Source organism: Rhamphochromis sp. 'chilingali' (genome assembly GCF_963969265.1).
Source record: "Rhamphochromis sp. 'chilingali' genome assembly, chromosome: 2".
Taxonomy (NCBI): domain Eukaryota; kingdom Metazoa; phylum Chordata; class Actinopteri; order Cichliformes; family Cichlidae; genus Rhamphochromis; species Rhamphochromis sp. 'chilingali'.
In genome coordinates, this window is record NC_137930.1 from 45,361,857 (window position 1) to 45,379,086 (window position 17,230).

The 17,230-nt window shown below is 41.1% G+C and overlaps 1 protein-coding gene across 1 annotated transcript; it reads left to right on the forward strand.

Moving 5' to 3' along the window:
• Nucleotides 1-15: 15 nt before the first annotated feature.
• Nucleotides 16-14,596, forward strand: LOC308392842 (carboxypeptidase A1-like). Its single transcript, XM_080876114.1, has 11 exons — nucleotides 16-153; nucleotides 750-831; nucleotides 1,007-1,141; nucleotides 1,248-1,355; nucleotides 3,818-3,919; nucleotides 4,209-4,310; nucleotides 4,438-4,548; nucleotides 6,784-6,874; nucleotides 13,561-13,757; nucleotides 13,916-14,000; nucleotides 14,252-14,596. Exons 1-11 carry the CDS (start codon nucleotides 77-79, stop codon nucleotides 14,437-14,439), a joined length of 1,278 nt encoding a protein of 425 aa, XP_080732240.1. The 5' UTR covers nucleotides 16-76; the 3' UTR covers nucleotides 14,440-14,596.
• Nucleotides 14,597-17,230: the final 2,634 nt, after the last annotated feature.

Genomic DNA, 17,230 nt, shown 5'->3' on the forward strand with positions numbered 1-17,230 from the left:
TTCAACAAGGCTGTGGCTTGATCACATGACTCTGCACACTTAAAAAGATGGTGTTAAACCCTGAACTGGTCGCACAATGCTGGCCACGATGAGGAAGCTCCTCGCATTCGCTGTGCTCTTTGTGGCTGTTCTTGGAAAAGAAACGTTTAATGGGTAAGTGGGCCAGCCCGAACCTCTCGCTGCTGTTGGAGTAGGGTGAAAGTCAGCTGTATACATGGGAATGTGTAAAAGCTGTGAGCATTAGAAGTAAAGTAAGGATGTGTTAAAAAATAATGACAGCAGCATTTTTGATTTAAACCACCCTGACTAGTCACTGCATTTAAAACAGCAACATATCTCCTGGGTGCACTTGTGCAATTTTTGCGTTTGAAAACTTTAATAGAGTACTGTCGCTATATTATATGTATATTTGTACATTTAATTATTTAAAGTGTAATGCTTCCCCTTTGATAACCTAATGCAATCAGCTGAACACTGGGAAGTCATGAATTCCCATTCAAAGCAGAATAGTTTTATTTAAAGAGCACCTTTCATACAAAATGGCAGCTTGAAAGAGCCTAGGACATTGGAAAACACTAACAACAACAACAACAACAAACGACAAACGACAATTTCTCACAGTTCAACTTTTGAAGAAGCAGCACCCACCAAGCTTGAGAAACCATTATTTCACCCTCTCTGTACCAATTTCTTAGCAAATGCTTGAGTTGAGTAAAAAACGGTAAAACAGTGTGGTTCTCTTTTTGCAGGCATCAGGTCCTTCGACTCGTTCCAAAGAGTGATGGCCATCTGTCTCTCATCAAGGACCTGCACAACATGATAGAGCAGGAGGTTATTTATCACCCATGACATCACTGTCAAGACAAATCTAAAAAAAATTTAAATAGAAAGAACAGATTCAGTTATGTCACATGACACGCCATTTTTTTTATGCCGAACCTTTTTTTCTAATAAACTGATTGCAATTCAACTCAGTTTGGGGAATAATGACTGTTTGTTCTTTTAGCTTGACATCTGGAGGGAAGTGAGTGATGTGGGCTTTCCTGTGGATATCAGAGTTCCAGTACATCAATTAAAGATGGTCAAACGTTACCTGAAAGCCTACGATATACAGTTCTCCACCATGATTAAAGACTTGCAGGTAGCGTATGACACCTGGAATCAACCTGGACTGACTCATGCACCTGGATTTGAGATTGAGAGTACCTCTCTGATAGAGGTCATATAACTATGCTACTGTCCTGCAGGTGTTGCTGGATGAGGAGCAAAAAGCAATGGAGTCTGCTTTAGCCCATGTCCCTGAGCCCAGAAACACTGATAACTTTGACTTTTCTAGCTACCACAACCTCAGTGAGGTCAGCAAACACTTTTCCTTTTCATAAGTAAAAAGTAAAAGGATAATTACAAATATTTTGAGACAGCAACTTTTTAAAAATAATTTTGACCTTAGTCTTGGCACTAAAGGTGATGAGTATTGTTTTTTTTTTCTTGGTTATATACAATAACATATGCAATATATTCTTATATGTCTGAGAATAGCAGGTATTGGAGCCCAGTGATTTTTGAAAAGGTGACGTTAACTGCTTATTATTGTTGTATGATTTTTTCAGACTTGCAAATAACTTTGTTACTCACTTATGTTTACCATATTTTTCTCAACATATACACTATATGGACAAAAATGTTTGGCCATTTCGCTCAATAGTTGAATTCAGGCGTTTTCATTCCAACTGTCACCAGCAGTGTTGGTTAAGTTACTTGAAAAAAGTAATCAGTAACTAATTACTGATTACTTCCCCCAAAAAGTAATCCCGTGACTTTACTGATTACTTATTTTCAAAAGTAATTAATTACTTAGTTACTTAGTTACTTTTTAAAAACACGATTTACAACCTGAATAGGTAATAAAGTGATAGATCTTTCAGCCCAATTCTACTTTTTCTACATAATCCATCATACAAAATGTAATCAAATGGAAAGGTCCCCTTTTAAAAGTTGTTTTATTAGTTTTAATCTTTTAAAAAATTGTTATTATATGCAACATTCTGACTTGAATAAATTAGTTTAACATTTAAACCTATTTTCTGCACATTCCAGCACATAAAATAAAATATGTTTTGTGTTTACACTCACTCTTTCAAATAGATGCAAGTAAAACACAGCAGAAAATAAATAACATCAAAGACTCAGCGGTCCTTTTGCTCTATTTTCACCTGTATAGCAGGAGTAGGGTAGGCGGAGGTTTACCCTGGTGCAGGTGTGCTGCAGCGATCAGTGGAAGAATCTGCGAGTTTCTCTGTGAATTTCCCATTACCTCTTAGCGCACTCGGTGCTTGCTCGGAAGTTTAGGGGGTTTTTTGCTGTAAAAAGAAGTTTTCTTCCCACGCACAACGGACACTAATGTTTTTGTCACTTTTTATGGAATCAAACTCAAAGTAAGGTCAGTACTTTCACGCTTTAAACGCTGCAGGCTCACACTCTCTCCCGCACTCGATATATTATCCATTGTTGATCTGCACACAGCGGTTGTCACCAATGTCGCACTCGCTTACGTCACTGTCATGAGACGTTCTTGCAAAAAAAAATCACGGTTTTAGTAACGCAGTAACGCAGCGTTCCTACAGGAAAGTAACAGTAATCTAATTACCGTTTTTGCAATAGTAATCCCTTACTTTACTTGTTACTTGAAAAAAGTAATCAGATTACAGTAATGCGTTACTGCCCATCTCTGGTCACCAGTGTATTAAATCAAGTGCCTAGCTGTGCAGTCTGCCTTTAAAACATTTGTGAGTTTGTAAAATGTCTTTCCTCCTAGATATTCTCTGTTGTGATAAGTGATAATATTGTAAAGAGGAAGCATTTAGGACCCATAGCAACTCAGCCACAAAGTGAAAGACCACATAAAGTCACAGAGTGGAGTCTCTGAGTGCTGAGCTATGTACAGCGGTCCCTCGCTACAATGCGGTTCACTTTTCGCGGCCTCGCTGTTTCGCAGATTTTTTGTGCAATTTTGCATGCTTTTGTTTTTGTTTTGTTTTTACAGTGCATTGTGTTCTGCGTCCTGATCGGCTGTAGACCATTGTCAATCAATCTCCGTGCCGTGTCTCCTGTACAGTACAGAATGCGTTCAGCTTGTCAGATTTGCATAAATCTTCGATCGCTAGCAGTGTGACTGAAGTGCTGTACTGTATGTTTGTAAGTTTTCTCCCCAACAAACATAACACTGTCGACGAAACATTTTGCATGGCCAAAGGCACCTGCGGTAGCACCCAAAAGACAGAGGAAGATGCTAACCATCGCACAAAAAGTTGGACTTATGAACATGCTAAAGGAAGGACCATAAGGCACACCGGATTATAAGGCCAATTAAGCGAAACCAAACAGTCAGATAAGTCAAACTTTACTCAACTCATTCTTCTTGCGTCCTCTACTTCCGTACCATTGACTCATTAATATTGAATTCTCTCGCAGCTGCTCTATTCCCATGTTCTGGACCTGGAAACAGGGTTTGATCTTTGGTTTCATTCTATAATACTGGACTTATTTTTCTATGAAGGTTTGAACTTTGAGAGTGTTTAAACAGGAGAGAAAAGTGTGAAAATGTTCACGCCTGTCTGAGAAAAGTGTATAAAGTGTCTAGTGACATCTAATAAATGTAAAAAATAAAATGAAATAATAATAATGATAAAGTTGGCTACTTCGCGGGTTTCACCTATCATTCACGGGTCATTTTAGAACGTATCTCCCGCGATAAACAAGGGACCACTGTATAACAATTACCTGGTGCTTATCTATTAAGACTTCACTTGTCTTTCAGATCTACTCCTTTCAGGACATGCTGGTGGCTGAGAACCCCAACTTGGTGAGCAAGATAGTGATTGGTCAGAGCTATGAGGACCGTCCCCTTAATGTGCTCAAGGTAAACCTGCTATTGAAAAAGAACTGAATGAATATCATGGCAATGAATGCATGCTCTTTAAAAAGAACAAACACCCTGTTATTACAACAAGTACCTTTAAATTTATTAGCCTTTAGAAATGGATGGATTATTATTGTAGGGCATTTACCTTATAATATAAAGCGCCTTGAGGTTGCTGTCGATGTTTTTTGGCAGTATATAAATATAAATGGAATTGAACTGAATTGAATGGCTAGCTGGGTGCATGGATGGATGGACGGACCTCATGCTTTCCTTTCCCATGTTTTAGTTCAGCACTGGTGGAACCAACCGCCCTGCCATCTGGATTGATACTGGAATCCACTCAAGAGAATGGGTCACCCAGGCCAGCGGACTATGGTTTGCCCAGAAGGTGTTTTGGCAGTCTGGCTATTAGCATCAATACTTTTTTTGTTGTTGTTTGATCTTCTCTGTCTCTTCAAATTCCAATAGCTAACTGATTACACTCAAAATTGTGTCCTTTTGATTTTTATTGTTAGATTGTGACTGATTTTGGACGTGACCCTAAACTCACCGCAGTCCTCAATCAGATGGACATCTTTCTGGAGATTGTGACCAACCCTGATGGCTACGCCTTCACCCACACCAATGTGAGTCTGTCATAGTTAGACTTTTCACATCATAGTTTCATTTTCAGGGACTGACATGAATTTGTTACATTTTTACAATATTATCTTCAAACAAACAAAAACTAGCTGTTTAAACCCTGTAAAGTCCAGGACATCACAATGATTCTAACCCTAACTCTGTACTATCAGAAGGTGTAATATCCTATATATTTGTACAATCGCAGTGAGAGCTTGGTCTGTATTGACAGTAATACAGCAATAATTTAAAAAAAACAACAATTCCTGGCCGATACTGGACACCAGCACTGCTGTCCTCTGTCACAGTTTTTGTTCACAATTTATATGGACAGTTTAACTATCTTGGGGTCTTATGATGTGGGGTGAAACGGGAGGTTTACATATGAACTGGTGCAATCTGTTGTGGTGAAGAAGGAGCTGAGCTTAAAAATGAGGCTGCCACTCTATGTTTCCACCGTGGGCAGATTTATCTTAGTGATAGGCTGAGAAGCTCAGTCATTCACGAGGGGCTCAGCTACTGTGTTACCTGTCACATATACAGGATTTAGAATTTGCAGTTAAATGAACATGTCTTTGGGTGGAAACTGGAGCAGAAACCAGCAAAAGTTGAAAATTGAGATCATACAAATTCCACACAGCATTGCCCGTAAAGTTCACACAAGGAATGTCCTTGGTGCACTCTAAAAACTAAAACTGACATTTACTTAAAATTTTTGAGGCAACACTTTTGCACTTAAAAATATTGAGTAGTTTCGAAACCAGTCAAATCTGTTCAATATACTTGATCAATTGAATATAACTAAAGCTTAAACATGTTAAGTTGAAATGAATAATTGTAGTTGTTACACAAACATGAAAAAATTGAGTAAATAACACTGACATGCTTGGTCAAAGTAACTGAAATAGAGATGGTCAGTTAATCCGAAATTTTGTTCCATTTACTTAATATTGTAAACTGAACGTAATTAAAATTGTACTTAATATTAAATATGGTAAATGGCCTGTATTTGTATAGCGCTTTACTTAGTCCCTATGGACCCCAAAGCACTTTACACTACATTCAGTCATTCACACTGAAGGTGTGTGTGAATCATTCAGTCATTCACACTGAATGTGTGTGTGAATCATTCAGTCATTCACACACACATTCACACACTGGTGATGGCAAGCTACATTGCAGCTACAGCTGCCCTGGGCACACTGACAGAGGCGAGGCTGCCGGACAGTGGCGCCACCAGGCCCTCTGACCACCACCAGTAGGCAACCAGTAGGCGCCCGAGACTGTCGGTGCCGGGGCTTGAACCGGCAACCTTCCTATTACAAGATGAACTGCCAACCTTTGAGCCACGATCTCTTGAGGACTCTTGATCACCCCCTAACTTTCAAATATGAATGTTATTGTATTTCACTGGTAGTCTAAGTCTAAAAAAACCAAACAACCTAATATGTAGTTGTGTTTTTCATAATACATGTATGAAAAATGACCACATGTTAAACATTTTTCCAAATGAAAATGTAATTTTCATAAACATGGCAATAACTCGAAATAAACAAGCACTAAAAAGACAAGAGCCTTTTCCCTTTTAGCTCAAAACCTTACATACTTGAAGGATAAATGGCAAACCAGGAGAGCAAACACAAAAGCTCAGAGTATTTAAAAAACAAAATGAACAAAACAATGAAAAAGGCTCATGGTACTCAATTACTCTACGATATCGTGTTTTACTTACACTTTTCAGTTGTAGTTGCTGACAATAAATAATATTGATTTGAATAATTAATGATTTTGGTACAAGATACTGATGAGTATAGATACCTATTTCTTTTGATTCAATTTTAAACAAAAATATTAAGTACATGCAAAGAAGGTATTCTGTGAACCACATGCTGAATTTTTGTCTGAGATAAATGTAAATGAATACCTTAATTTAACACAAACATATAAGTTAACATTTTAGACATTTATTTCAACTTATCAAACTCAAATAATTACTAAAAGAATATTCATAGATTTTATCAGGCTCATCTAACTTATACTGTATTTATAGTGATATTTACTAAGCCTCTGAATTACTTTTTAGAGTGTGTGAGGCAACAGTCTTAACCACTGCACCATAGTAGTTGATGACTGAATGGATAATGGATGTGTTTATTTAAAGTTAAATCAAAGCTTAACGTAAATATACCTAACAATTAAACTAATAACCCACACATATTGGGATGCTTTGATGTTTCCAGTCCCGTATGTGGCGTAAGACCAGAAAACCTAATCCCGGGTCCCTTTGTGTTGGTGTTGATCCCAACAGGAACTGGAAAGCTGGTTTTGGAGGTATATCTTTTATCTAAATATGCATGTATTCATGTTTTCATGTAACAGGTTATTGCAGTTTTACTTTTACTGTGAATACATTTTAGAGCGAGGCATTCCTGACTTCCTCAGTATTGTTCTTCAAAAAATTTGAACTTTAGTAACATCACCTTTTTTCCAGCCTCAAGATGGAAATAAATAAATCAATACATTAGTAAAACCCCACAGACAAAGAGAAAGTGACTTTAAAAAGTATTTCTTAGTTTTGTCTTTCTTGTCTTTTTGTACAAATTATCAGCAAATACACACAAATAATGAAGTATTGTAAATAATAGAGTACTAGTAAATGTTTGGACAATGCATATAATTTTTTCTTTATTTTGATTAACAACAATGTCTTTGCAGCAAATTACAACATATAGTTCAGTATGTACTACAGTACTGTGCAATTCATTCTTCATATTTTTGTAGGAAAGTGGGAAATAGGTGCAGTGATTTATTGAACACACACTATGCGGACATACAGTATATATGGTAAAAACAACTTAAAGATTAATATTTGGTATGACTGCCATCACTGTTTAACACAGTATGACATTTCTTAGCCAAAGTTTCTTGTAATTTCTTTAAGTGGTCTTGAGGAATAGTTCCTGCTTCTATTTTTTAATGGGTTTTCAATATACCTTTCCAATTTGACCATTTCTGCTGAGATTTTAATGAATTATGAACTGAAAGGTCAAGTGCATCTCTCATGTCCTATGTCAGGTCTTTGCTTGATTTCTTCCTGTTTCAGATATTGTTCATCAGATTTTTTTAATATATATATATATATATATATATATATATATATATATATATATATATATATATATATATATATATATATATATAACACCCAGCACGCCCCTGCGGGCGGTTTATCCTTCAAGCTCGGGTCCTCTACCAGAGGCCTGGGAGCTTGAGGGTCCTGCGCAGTATCTTAGCTGTTCCCAGGACTGCGCTCTTCTGGACAGAGATCTCCGATGTTTTTCCCGGGATCTGCTGGAGCCACTCGCCTAGCTTGGGAGTCACCGCACCTAGTGCTCCGATTACCACGGGGACCACCGTTACCTTCACCCTCCACATCCTCTCGAGCTCTTCTCTGAGCCCTTGGTATTTCTCCAGCTTCTCGTGTTCCTTCTTCCTGATATTGCTGTCATTGGGAACCGCTACATCGATCACTACGGCTGTCTTCTTCTGTTTGTCTACCACCACTATGTCCGGTTGGTTAGCCACCACCATTTTGTCCGTCTGTATCTGGAAGTCCCACAGGATCTTAGCTCGGTCATTCTCCACCACCCTTGGGGGCATCTCCCATTTTGACCTCGGGACTTCTAGGTTATACTCGGCACAGATGTTCCTGTACACTATGCCGGCCACTTGGTTATGGCGTTCCATGTATGCCTTGCCTGCTAGCATCTTGCACCCTGCTGTTATGTGCTGGATAGTCTCTGGGGCATCTTTACACAGCCTGCACCTGGGGTCTTGCCTGGTGTGATAGACCCCAGCCTCTATGGATCTTGTACTCAGAGCTTGTTCTTGTGCTGCCATGATTAGTGCCTCTGTGCTGTCTTTCAGTCCAGCTTTGTCCAGCCACTGGTAGGATTTCTGGATATCAGCCACCTCCTCTATCTGCCGGTGGTACATACCGTGCAGGGGCCTGTCCTTCCATGATGGTTCCTCGTCTCCCTCCTCTTTCTTGGGTTTCTGCTGCCTGAGGTATTCACTGAGCACTCGGTCAGTTGGGGCCATCTTCCCAATGTATTCTTGGATGTTCCTTGTCTCATCCTGGACTGTGGTGCTGACACTCACCAGTCCCCGGCCCCCTTCCTTCCGCTTAGCGTACAGCCTCAGGGTGCTGGACTTGGGGTGAAACCCTCCATGCATGGTCAGGAGCTTTCTTGTCCTTATGTCAGTGGCTTCTATCTCCTCCTTTGGCCAGCTTATTACCCCAGCAGGGTACCTGATCACGGGCAGGGCGTATGTGTTGATGGCCCGGATCTTGTTCTTACCATTCAGCTGACTCCTCAGGACTTGCCTGACCCTCTGCAGGTACTTGGTGGTTGCAGCCTTTCTAGCGGCCTCTTCATGGTTCCCATTTGCCTGCGGGATCCCCAGGTACTTGTAACTGTCCTCTATGTCTGCAATGTTGCCTTCTGGTAGTTCAATCCCCTCAGTTCTGACTACCTTCCCTCTCTTTGTTACCATCCGACTACACTTCTCCAGTCCGAACGACATTCCAATGTCATTGCTGTATAGCCTGGTAGTGTGGATCAGTGAATCGATGTCTCGTTCACTCTTGGCATACAGCTTGATGTCATCCATGTACAGGAGGTGGCTGACAACTGCTCCGTTCCGTAGTCGGTATCCGTAGCCAGTCTTGTTAATGATCTCACTGAGGGGGTTCAGGCCTATGCAGAACAGCAGTGGGGACAGAGCATCTCCTTGGTAGATCCCGCACTTGATGGTGACTTGTGCTATGGGCTTGGAGTTGGCCTCTAGTGTTGTACGCCACATCCCCATTGAGTTCCTGATGAAGGCTCTTAGGGTCCCATTGATCTTGTACAATTCTAGGCATTCCAGTATCCAGCTGTGGGGCATTGAGTCATAGGCCTTCTTGTAATCAATCCAGGCAGTGCACAGGTTGGTCAGTCTGGTCTTGCAGTCTCGGCTGATTGTTCTGTCTACCAGTAGCTGGTGTTTTGCGCCTCTGGTATTCTTGCCAATTCCTTTCTGTGTCCCGCTCATGTATTGACCCATGTGCCTGTTCATCTTAGCCGATATGATGCCTGACAGGAGCTTCCATGTAGTACTGAGGCAGGTTATTGGTCGGTAGTTGGAGGGGACCGGTCCCTTCTTGGGGTCCTTGGGGATCAGGACCGTCCGGCCTTCAGTTAGCCATTCCGGGTGTCTCTCGTTAACTAGCAGCTGGTTCATTTGTGCTGCCAGACGCTCGTGGAGTGCAGTCAGCTTCTTCAGCCAGTAGGCGTGAACCATGTCGGGCCCTGGTGCTGTCCAACTCTTCATACTGGAGACCCTTTCTTGGATATCTGCCACTGTGATGGTTACTGGACCCTGTTCAGGGAGGTCGCTGTGGTCTGCCCTCAGATCCTCTAGCCACTGAGCATTGCCGTTATGGGTTGCATCCTTCTCCCATATGCTCTTCCAGTATTGCTCCGTCTCCAGCCTTGGTGGTGCTGTTCTCTTATTGTTCTCTTGCCACTGAGAGTACACCTTTGCTGGTTCTGTAGAGAACAGCTGGTTTATTCTCCTGCCTTCTATCTCTCTGGTGTACCTCCTCAAGCGGCTGGCCAAGGCTGTGAGTCTTTGCTTGGCAGTTTCCAAGGCCTCAGGTATGGACAGCTTGCTGTATTTCTTAGGCACCTTATTTGTCGCACCTTTCTGCAACTCCGTTAGTTGGCTAACCTCCCTCCGTGCTACTTTGATCTTGCCCTCTAGCCTCCTTCTCCATGGAGGGTACTGCCCCTTGTCGCTGTTCAACTTGTAGCCAAGCATCTCACTGATCACTGTTGCCGTATTGTAGATGAGCTTGTTAGTGTCGGTAATCGTGGTTGTAGGTATTGCCCGTAGTGCTGCATTAACATCATCTAGCAGACCTTCTGAGGGTACTTCACGTAATCTTGGTAACCGGCTACGGGGGATCCAGGTTTCAAGCTTGGCCATGATCCTATTTTTCAGGTCAGTTCCTCTCGCACTCAACGATCCTTCTCCTATCGCACTTGGGGCTATGTACCCAATCTCGGGTGATGATATCTCCCCCCTGACCTGGCGTCCTGACTCCTCCTTGCCGTAGCATTTGTGTTGTACCTCGTCAATCTCTAGCTGTGAGAGCAGTCCCTTCTTTCGAATGTTGGAACACTGAGCTACTAGTTGTTTCGCCGTCATTGTGGATGTTGGGTATCGAAGAATCCATAGGTCCCTCATCCTATTCATGTAGCCCCTTCCGCCAGGGTTACTTGCGTAGTAGCATTCCAACAATGCCCTGTTTTCGTCTCTTGCCCACCGATGCCTTCTTGTTCCAGTAGCCCACTTTTCGTCAGGGTGCCCTGGTTCCTCAACACCTGACGCGGACCTTGTTGATCCGGGCGACGTACATACATATATATATATATATATATATATATATATATATACACACACACACACACACATATATATGTATGTATGTGTATATATATATATATATATATGTGTGTATGTATATATATATATATGTGTGTGTGTGTGTATATATATATATATGTGTGTGTGTATATATATATTTTGTAAAGCCCTATCACTTATTTGAATGCTATGATGAAACTGGCTCTGAAGAGGGGCTCCCTGGAAAAGGCAAAGGAATAAGGCTGACCTCTGTTGCAAAGGATAAGTTCATTGGCAATATCAGCCATAATTTTACAATTACAGTGGGGCAAAAAAATATTTAGTCAGCCACCGATTGTGCAAGTTCCCCCACCTAAAATGATGACAGAGGTCAGTAATTTGCACCAGAGGTACACTTCAACTGTGAGAGACAGAATGTGAAGAAAAAATCCATGAATCCACATGGTAGGATTTGTAAAGAATTTATTCGTAAATCAGGGTGGAAAATAAGTATTTGGTCAATAACAAAAATACAACTCAATACTTTGTAACATAACCTTTGTTGGCAATAACAGAGGTCAAACGTTTACTATAGGTCTTTACCAGGTTTGCACACACAGTAGCTGGTATTTTGGCCCATTCCTCCATGCAGATCTTCTCGAGAACAGCGATGTTTTGGGGCTGTCGCCGAGCAACACGGACTTTCAACTCCTGCCACAGATTTTCTATGGGGTTGAGGTCTGGAGACTGGCTAGGCCACTCCAGGACTTTCAAATGCTTCTTACGGAGCCACTCCTTTGTTGCCCGGGCGGTGTGTTTTGGATCATTGTCATGTTGGAAGACCCAGCCTCGTTTCATCTTCAAAGTTCTCACTGATGGAAGGAGGTTTTGGCTCAAAATCTCACGATGCATGGCCCCATTCATTCTGTCCTTAACACGGATCAGTCGTCCTGTCCCCTTGGCAGAAAAACAGCCCCATAGCATGATGTTTCCACCCCCATGCTTCACAGTAGGTATGGTGTTCTTGGGATGCAACTCACTATTCTTCGTCCTCCAAACACGACGAGTTGAGTTTATACCAAAAAGTTCTACTTTGGTTTCATCTGACCACATGACATTCTCCCAATCCTCTGCTGTATCATCCATGTGCTCTCTGGCAAACTTCAGACGGGCCTGGACATGCACTGTCTTCAGCAGCGGAACACGTCTGGCACTGCGGGATTTGATTCCCTGCCGTTGTAGTGTGTTACTGATGGTGACCTTTGTTACTTTGGTCCCAGCTCTCTGCAGGTCATTCACCAGGTCCCCCCGTGTGGTTCTGGGATCTTTGCTCACCGTTCTCATTTTGACCCCACGGGATGAGATCTTGCGTGGAGCCCCAGATCGAGGGAGATTATCAGTGGTCTTGTATGTCTTCCATTTTCTGATGATTGCTCCCACAGTTGATTTTTTCACACCCAGCTGCTTGCCTATTGTAGATTCACTCTTCCCAGTCTGGTGCAGGTCTACAATACTTTTCCTGGTGTCCTTCGAAAGCTCTTTGGTCTTGGCCATGGCGGAGTTTGGAGTCTGACTGTTTGAGGCTGTGGACAGGTGTCTTTTATACAGATGATGAGTTCAAACAGGTGCCATTCATACAGGTAACGAGTGGGGGACAGAAAAGCTTCTTACAGAAGACGTTACAGGTCTGTGAGAGCCAGAGATTTTCCATGTTTGAGGTGACCAAATACTTATTTTCCACCCTAATTTACGAATAAATTCTTTACAAATCCTACCATGTGAATTCATGGATTTTTTTTTCACATTCTGTCTCTCACAGTTGAAGTGTACCTCTGGTGCAAATTACTGACCTCTGTCATCATTTTAAGTGGGGGAACTTGCACAATCGGTGGCTGACTAAATACTTTTTTGCCCCACTGTAAAAGCACAGACCAGCTCAGATTAGAGCACACATAAGGATTTTCCAGAGTTTCTTTTTGTGATTCATGCCACGCAAATAAATCCTAGCTGAGAGAACCAAGTGCTGCTTAAGCTAAAAATACAAGAAAGAAAATTAGGCCAATGGAAACTTAGACCTTGAACGGTCCATTCTATGACCAAAGTACCAGCAGGAAACAGCACTGTATCATGTGAGCTAGCCCTTACAAAACACCTAACTTTAATCCATATGAAACTTTTTGGGATGAGCTGGACCAGAGAGTAAAGGGAAAGGAGTCAAGAAGTGCATGTATTTGAATTCCTTCATGACTGTGGGAAAAATATGTGAGATGACATTGTCATTGTTTTTTTTTTCAGGGGGAATAGTTACTTATTTGTTTATTTAGTTAGTCAATTGGTTTTGATATATTCAGCTTTGTTTTAGTATTTTATTTAAAAAAAATTTAAAATAATTTACAATATGAAAATGGCACTGAATTTATTAATGGATGAAAATGTGTCTAAGTTTTGGTGTTTTTGCAGAGTATTCTATACCAGGTTTTAAACCCCATTAAACTTAGGATGTGACCCAAATTTAGACGTTTTTAAGATAGTTTCTTTTTTTTCTGTTTTATCATCATGTGTAGGACCTGGTTCCAGTGGCAACCCCTGTTCACAGACCTATCGTGGACCCAGAGCTCAGTCTGAGTCTGAGGTCAATTCCATTGTGAGATTTGTGAACTCTCACAACATTAAGGCCTTCATCTCCATCCACTCCTATTCTCAGTTGCTCATGTTTCCCTATGGCTACACCAGGACTCCGATCAAGGACTATACTGAGCTGGTAAAAAAATAAATAAAGAAAAGAAAACCTTAAAAATGTTTTCATGATCAAACTGGGTCTAGTACCAGTCATTTAACCTCTTAGACCTTGTGTTTGCCTGTAATGTAAACATGTATAACATTAATTTGAAAAAGTTTGATGGAAGTCTCTTGATATAGGATAACCTAGCACAAAAGGCTGTCACTGATCTGGCATCCCTGTATGGTACTTCCTACAAATTTGGTAGCATCATCAACGCCATCTGTAAGTGTCTGCAAAACATCTTAAAAGGGAGACATGTTTGACCACACTGAATATTTATGTTTTTTTCTTGCTCGCTTTTGTCTTACAATATGACTGGTGAAAGGAAAACACTTACCAATCAAAACTACTACTACTTGTGTTCTACTGCTATCAAAATCAAAATGTAAAGTAATTATTAGATATTGAAAACTAGTGACTTAGCCATCAAAAAATCCCTGTTTTGTACTTATGGTAAAACTGCTTGTTTGTAGACCAAGCCGGTGGTGGGAGCATTGACTGGGCTTACAACCAGGGAATCAAGTACTCGTACACCTTTGAGCTGAGGGACACTGGCCGCTATGGCTTCCTCCTCCCTGCATCTGAGATCATCCCCACCGCTCAGGAGACTTGGCTGGCTCTGATGACCATCATGGATCACACCCTCAAGAACCCATACTGATCTGTGTACAAATATAACCACTTAAGCATCATCTTCAAGACTAAAATCACAGTTGTTATATTCAGTGGATTTTTAGCCATTGTGAAAGTTACAAAGAAATAAATGATCATGCATTGAAATTGGTACTTCCATGTATTATGATTTAATTTAGATTCTATTGCACAAATACAGTATTTATGCAAGATCTTTTTTTTTTTTTTTTTTACAATTACTAAAGGCAGTATTGAACCTTTTTTTAAACTACATTTTACATTTACAGTGGTGTGAAAAAATGTGTTTGCCCCCTTTCCAATTTCCTATTTTTTGTATGTTTGTCACACGTTATTGTTTCAGATCATCAAACAAATTTAAATATTAGACAAAGTTAACACAAATAAAGACAAAATGCAATTTCTAAATGAAGGTGTTTAATATTAAGGGGTTAAAAAATGAAAATCCACATAGTCATATCCTTTGAACTCGAGTCTATCACTAAGGCTGATTATGTGTGCACCGCTACTATGTCCGGTCAGTTAGCCATCACCATTTTGTCTGTAACTGGAAGTTCCACAGGATCTTAGCTCGGCCATTCTCAACAACACTAGGGGGTATATCCCATTCTTGTCATGGATCGCTGTGTGGCAGGCAGGAGGAGGACCCAAATTGCAAAACTCACAGACTCGGGGATGAACTCAAAAATCACAGCTTTAATGCTGGAGAGGCAGAACGTAGGAAATACAAAACTTAAACTGGGAACCATAAACTAACACTCGCAGAGAGACACAGGGAAATCCACGCAGCATGAGGGAGAACACGACACAAAACTGAGGGAGATGCAGACATAAATACACAGAGGGTTAACGAGGGAAGTGGGAGCACACGGGGAACACAGGTGACACTGATAATCATAACAAGACACAGCAGGAGTGAACACCACACTGGCGGGAGACGGGCAAAGTAAAACAGGAAGTACAGAGGTTCAGACAGGAGGAGAGAGAGCACGGGGAAAACACAGACATAACGGGCTGGGGAAAACATAGAATAAACACAAAGAGAGATGAGGGCTCATGAATACACAGAGGGGCACACAGGGGGTAAGAGTCACGAAGGGAAAACACTTAGGGAACAACACACCAGGGCAACTCAGGAAACATGGCCTAAATAAGGAACAAAATACAAAAATACATGAAAACTAAGAATACTGGGCCAACATGGCCCAGGACCATGACAATTCTGACCTTGGGATTTCCAGACCATACTTGGCACAGATGTTCCTGTATATTATGCCAGCCTCCAGTTATGGAGGTCCATGTATGTCCTGCCTGCTAGCATCTTGCACCCTGCTGTTATGTGCTGAACTGTCTCTGGGCCATTGTTGCACACCCTGCACCCAGGGTCTTGGCCGATGTGGTAGAGCACAGACTCTGTTCATCTTGTGCTATAGAGTTTGTTCCTGTGCTGCCATAATTCGTGCCTCTGTGTTGTCTTTCAGTCCAGCTTTGTCCAGCCACTGGTAGGAATTCTGGATTTCAGCCATTCCTCCTATCTTACGGTGGTACATACTGTGCAGTAGGACCTGTCTTCCATGATGGTTCCCCCCTTTGCTCCTCTTGTTTCTCAGGTTTATGCTGCCTGTGATGTTCACTAAGCACATGGTCAGCTGTGGCAAACTTCCTGATGTACTTTTTTTTCTGATCCTGGACAGTGGTTCTGATACTCATTAGTTCTTAGTGAGTGACGTCTCATGATGCTGGATTTGGGGTGAAACCCTCCATACATGATAAGGACTTTCTCGTCTTTCTCGTCACCTCCTTTGGCAAGCTTATTATCCCAGCAGAGTACCTGATGACAAGCAGGGTGTAGGTGTTAATTGCGCAGATTTTGTTCTTTGCATGCAACTGACTCCTCAGGACTTCCCTTATTCTCTGGAGGTATTTGGTGGATGCAGCTTTCCCAATAGCTGCTTTAGTGTTCCTATTTGCCTGTGGGCTTCCCAGATACTTGTAGCTCCCCTCAGTGTCTGCAATGTTGCCTTCTAGTAGTACAATCCCACCCCAGTGGGCGCAGGAGGGATTCTTGGAGAAGACCCATTTTATTTCCCAACAAAGATGACATCTCTTGGTCAACCTTCAAACACTGCTATCCTGTGTGATGATATTACACAATCCAATAAACTGCTTGTTTTGATAAATCAAATTAAAAACAATTAAGAGAAAAGTATGTCATAGCTGACAGCGCCAGATGCCTTTTTAGGTCAAGAAACGCTGCCCCCACAACACTATCATCATCTAAAAATTATTTAATATTTTCAACAAAGTAGAAATTTGCAGTTTCTGTAAAACATTTTAGTCTAAAACCAAACTTCCCAGAGGAACCCACCTGAGGGATTAATAAAGTTCTATCTTATCTTATCTATACTGGATGAAGATGTCGCTTAGTCTCTAATTGATCAACTGTATGTAGCGACACTTTTCTCAAGTATCTTCGACAGAACAGGAAGTATGGAAATTGGATCATAGTTGCATATCAAATCATTGTCCTCTCCTTTAAAAACTGGAGTAATTAATACCCCTTTCCATTCATTTTCATCTTCTATTTCTAACTGACAAATTTTAAAGCTGTAAATGTCAGTAAATTCCTGTATCTTTTAATGAAACAACCTTTATCTGTAATAACTGTACCATTTAAATTTTTCCTTAATTTCCTTCCGACTCGATGATCTATTTATTAAGTTATTTAAGTGATTCCAAAGTGAAATATTATGATCTTTAGCTTTTTCCATAAGAGCAGTGCAATATAAAGCTTTAGCTTT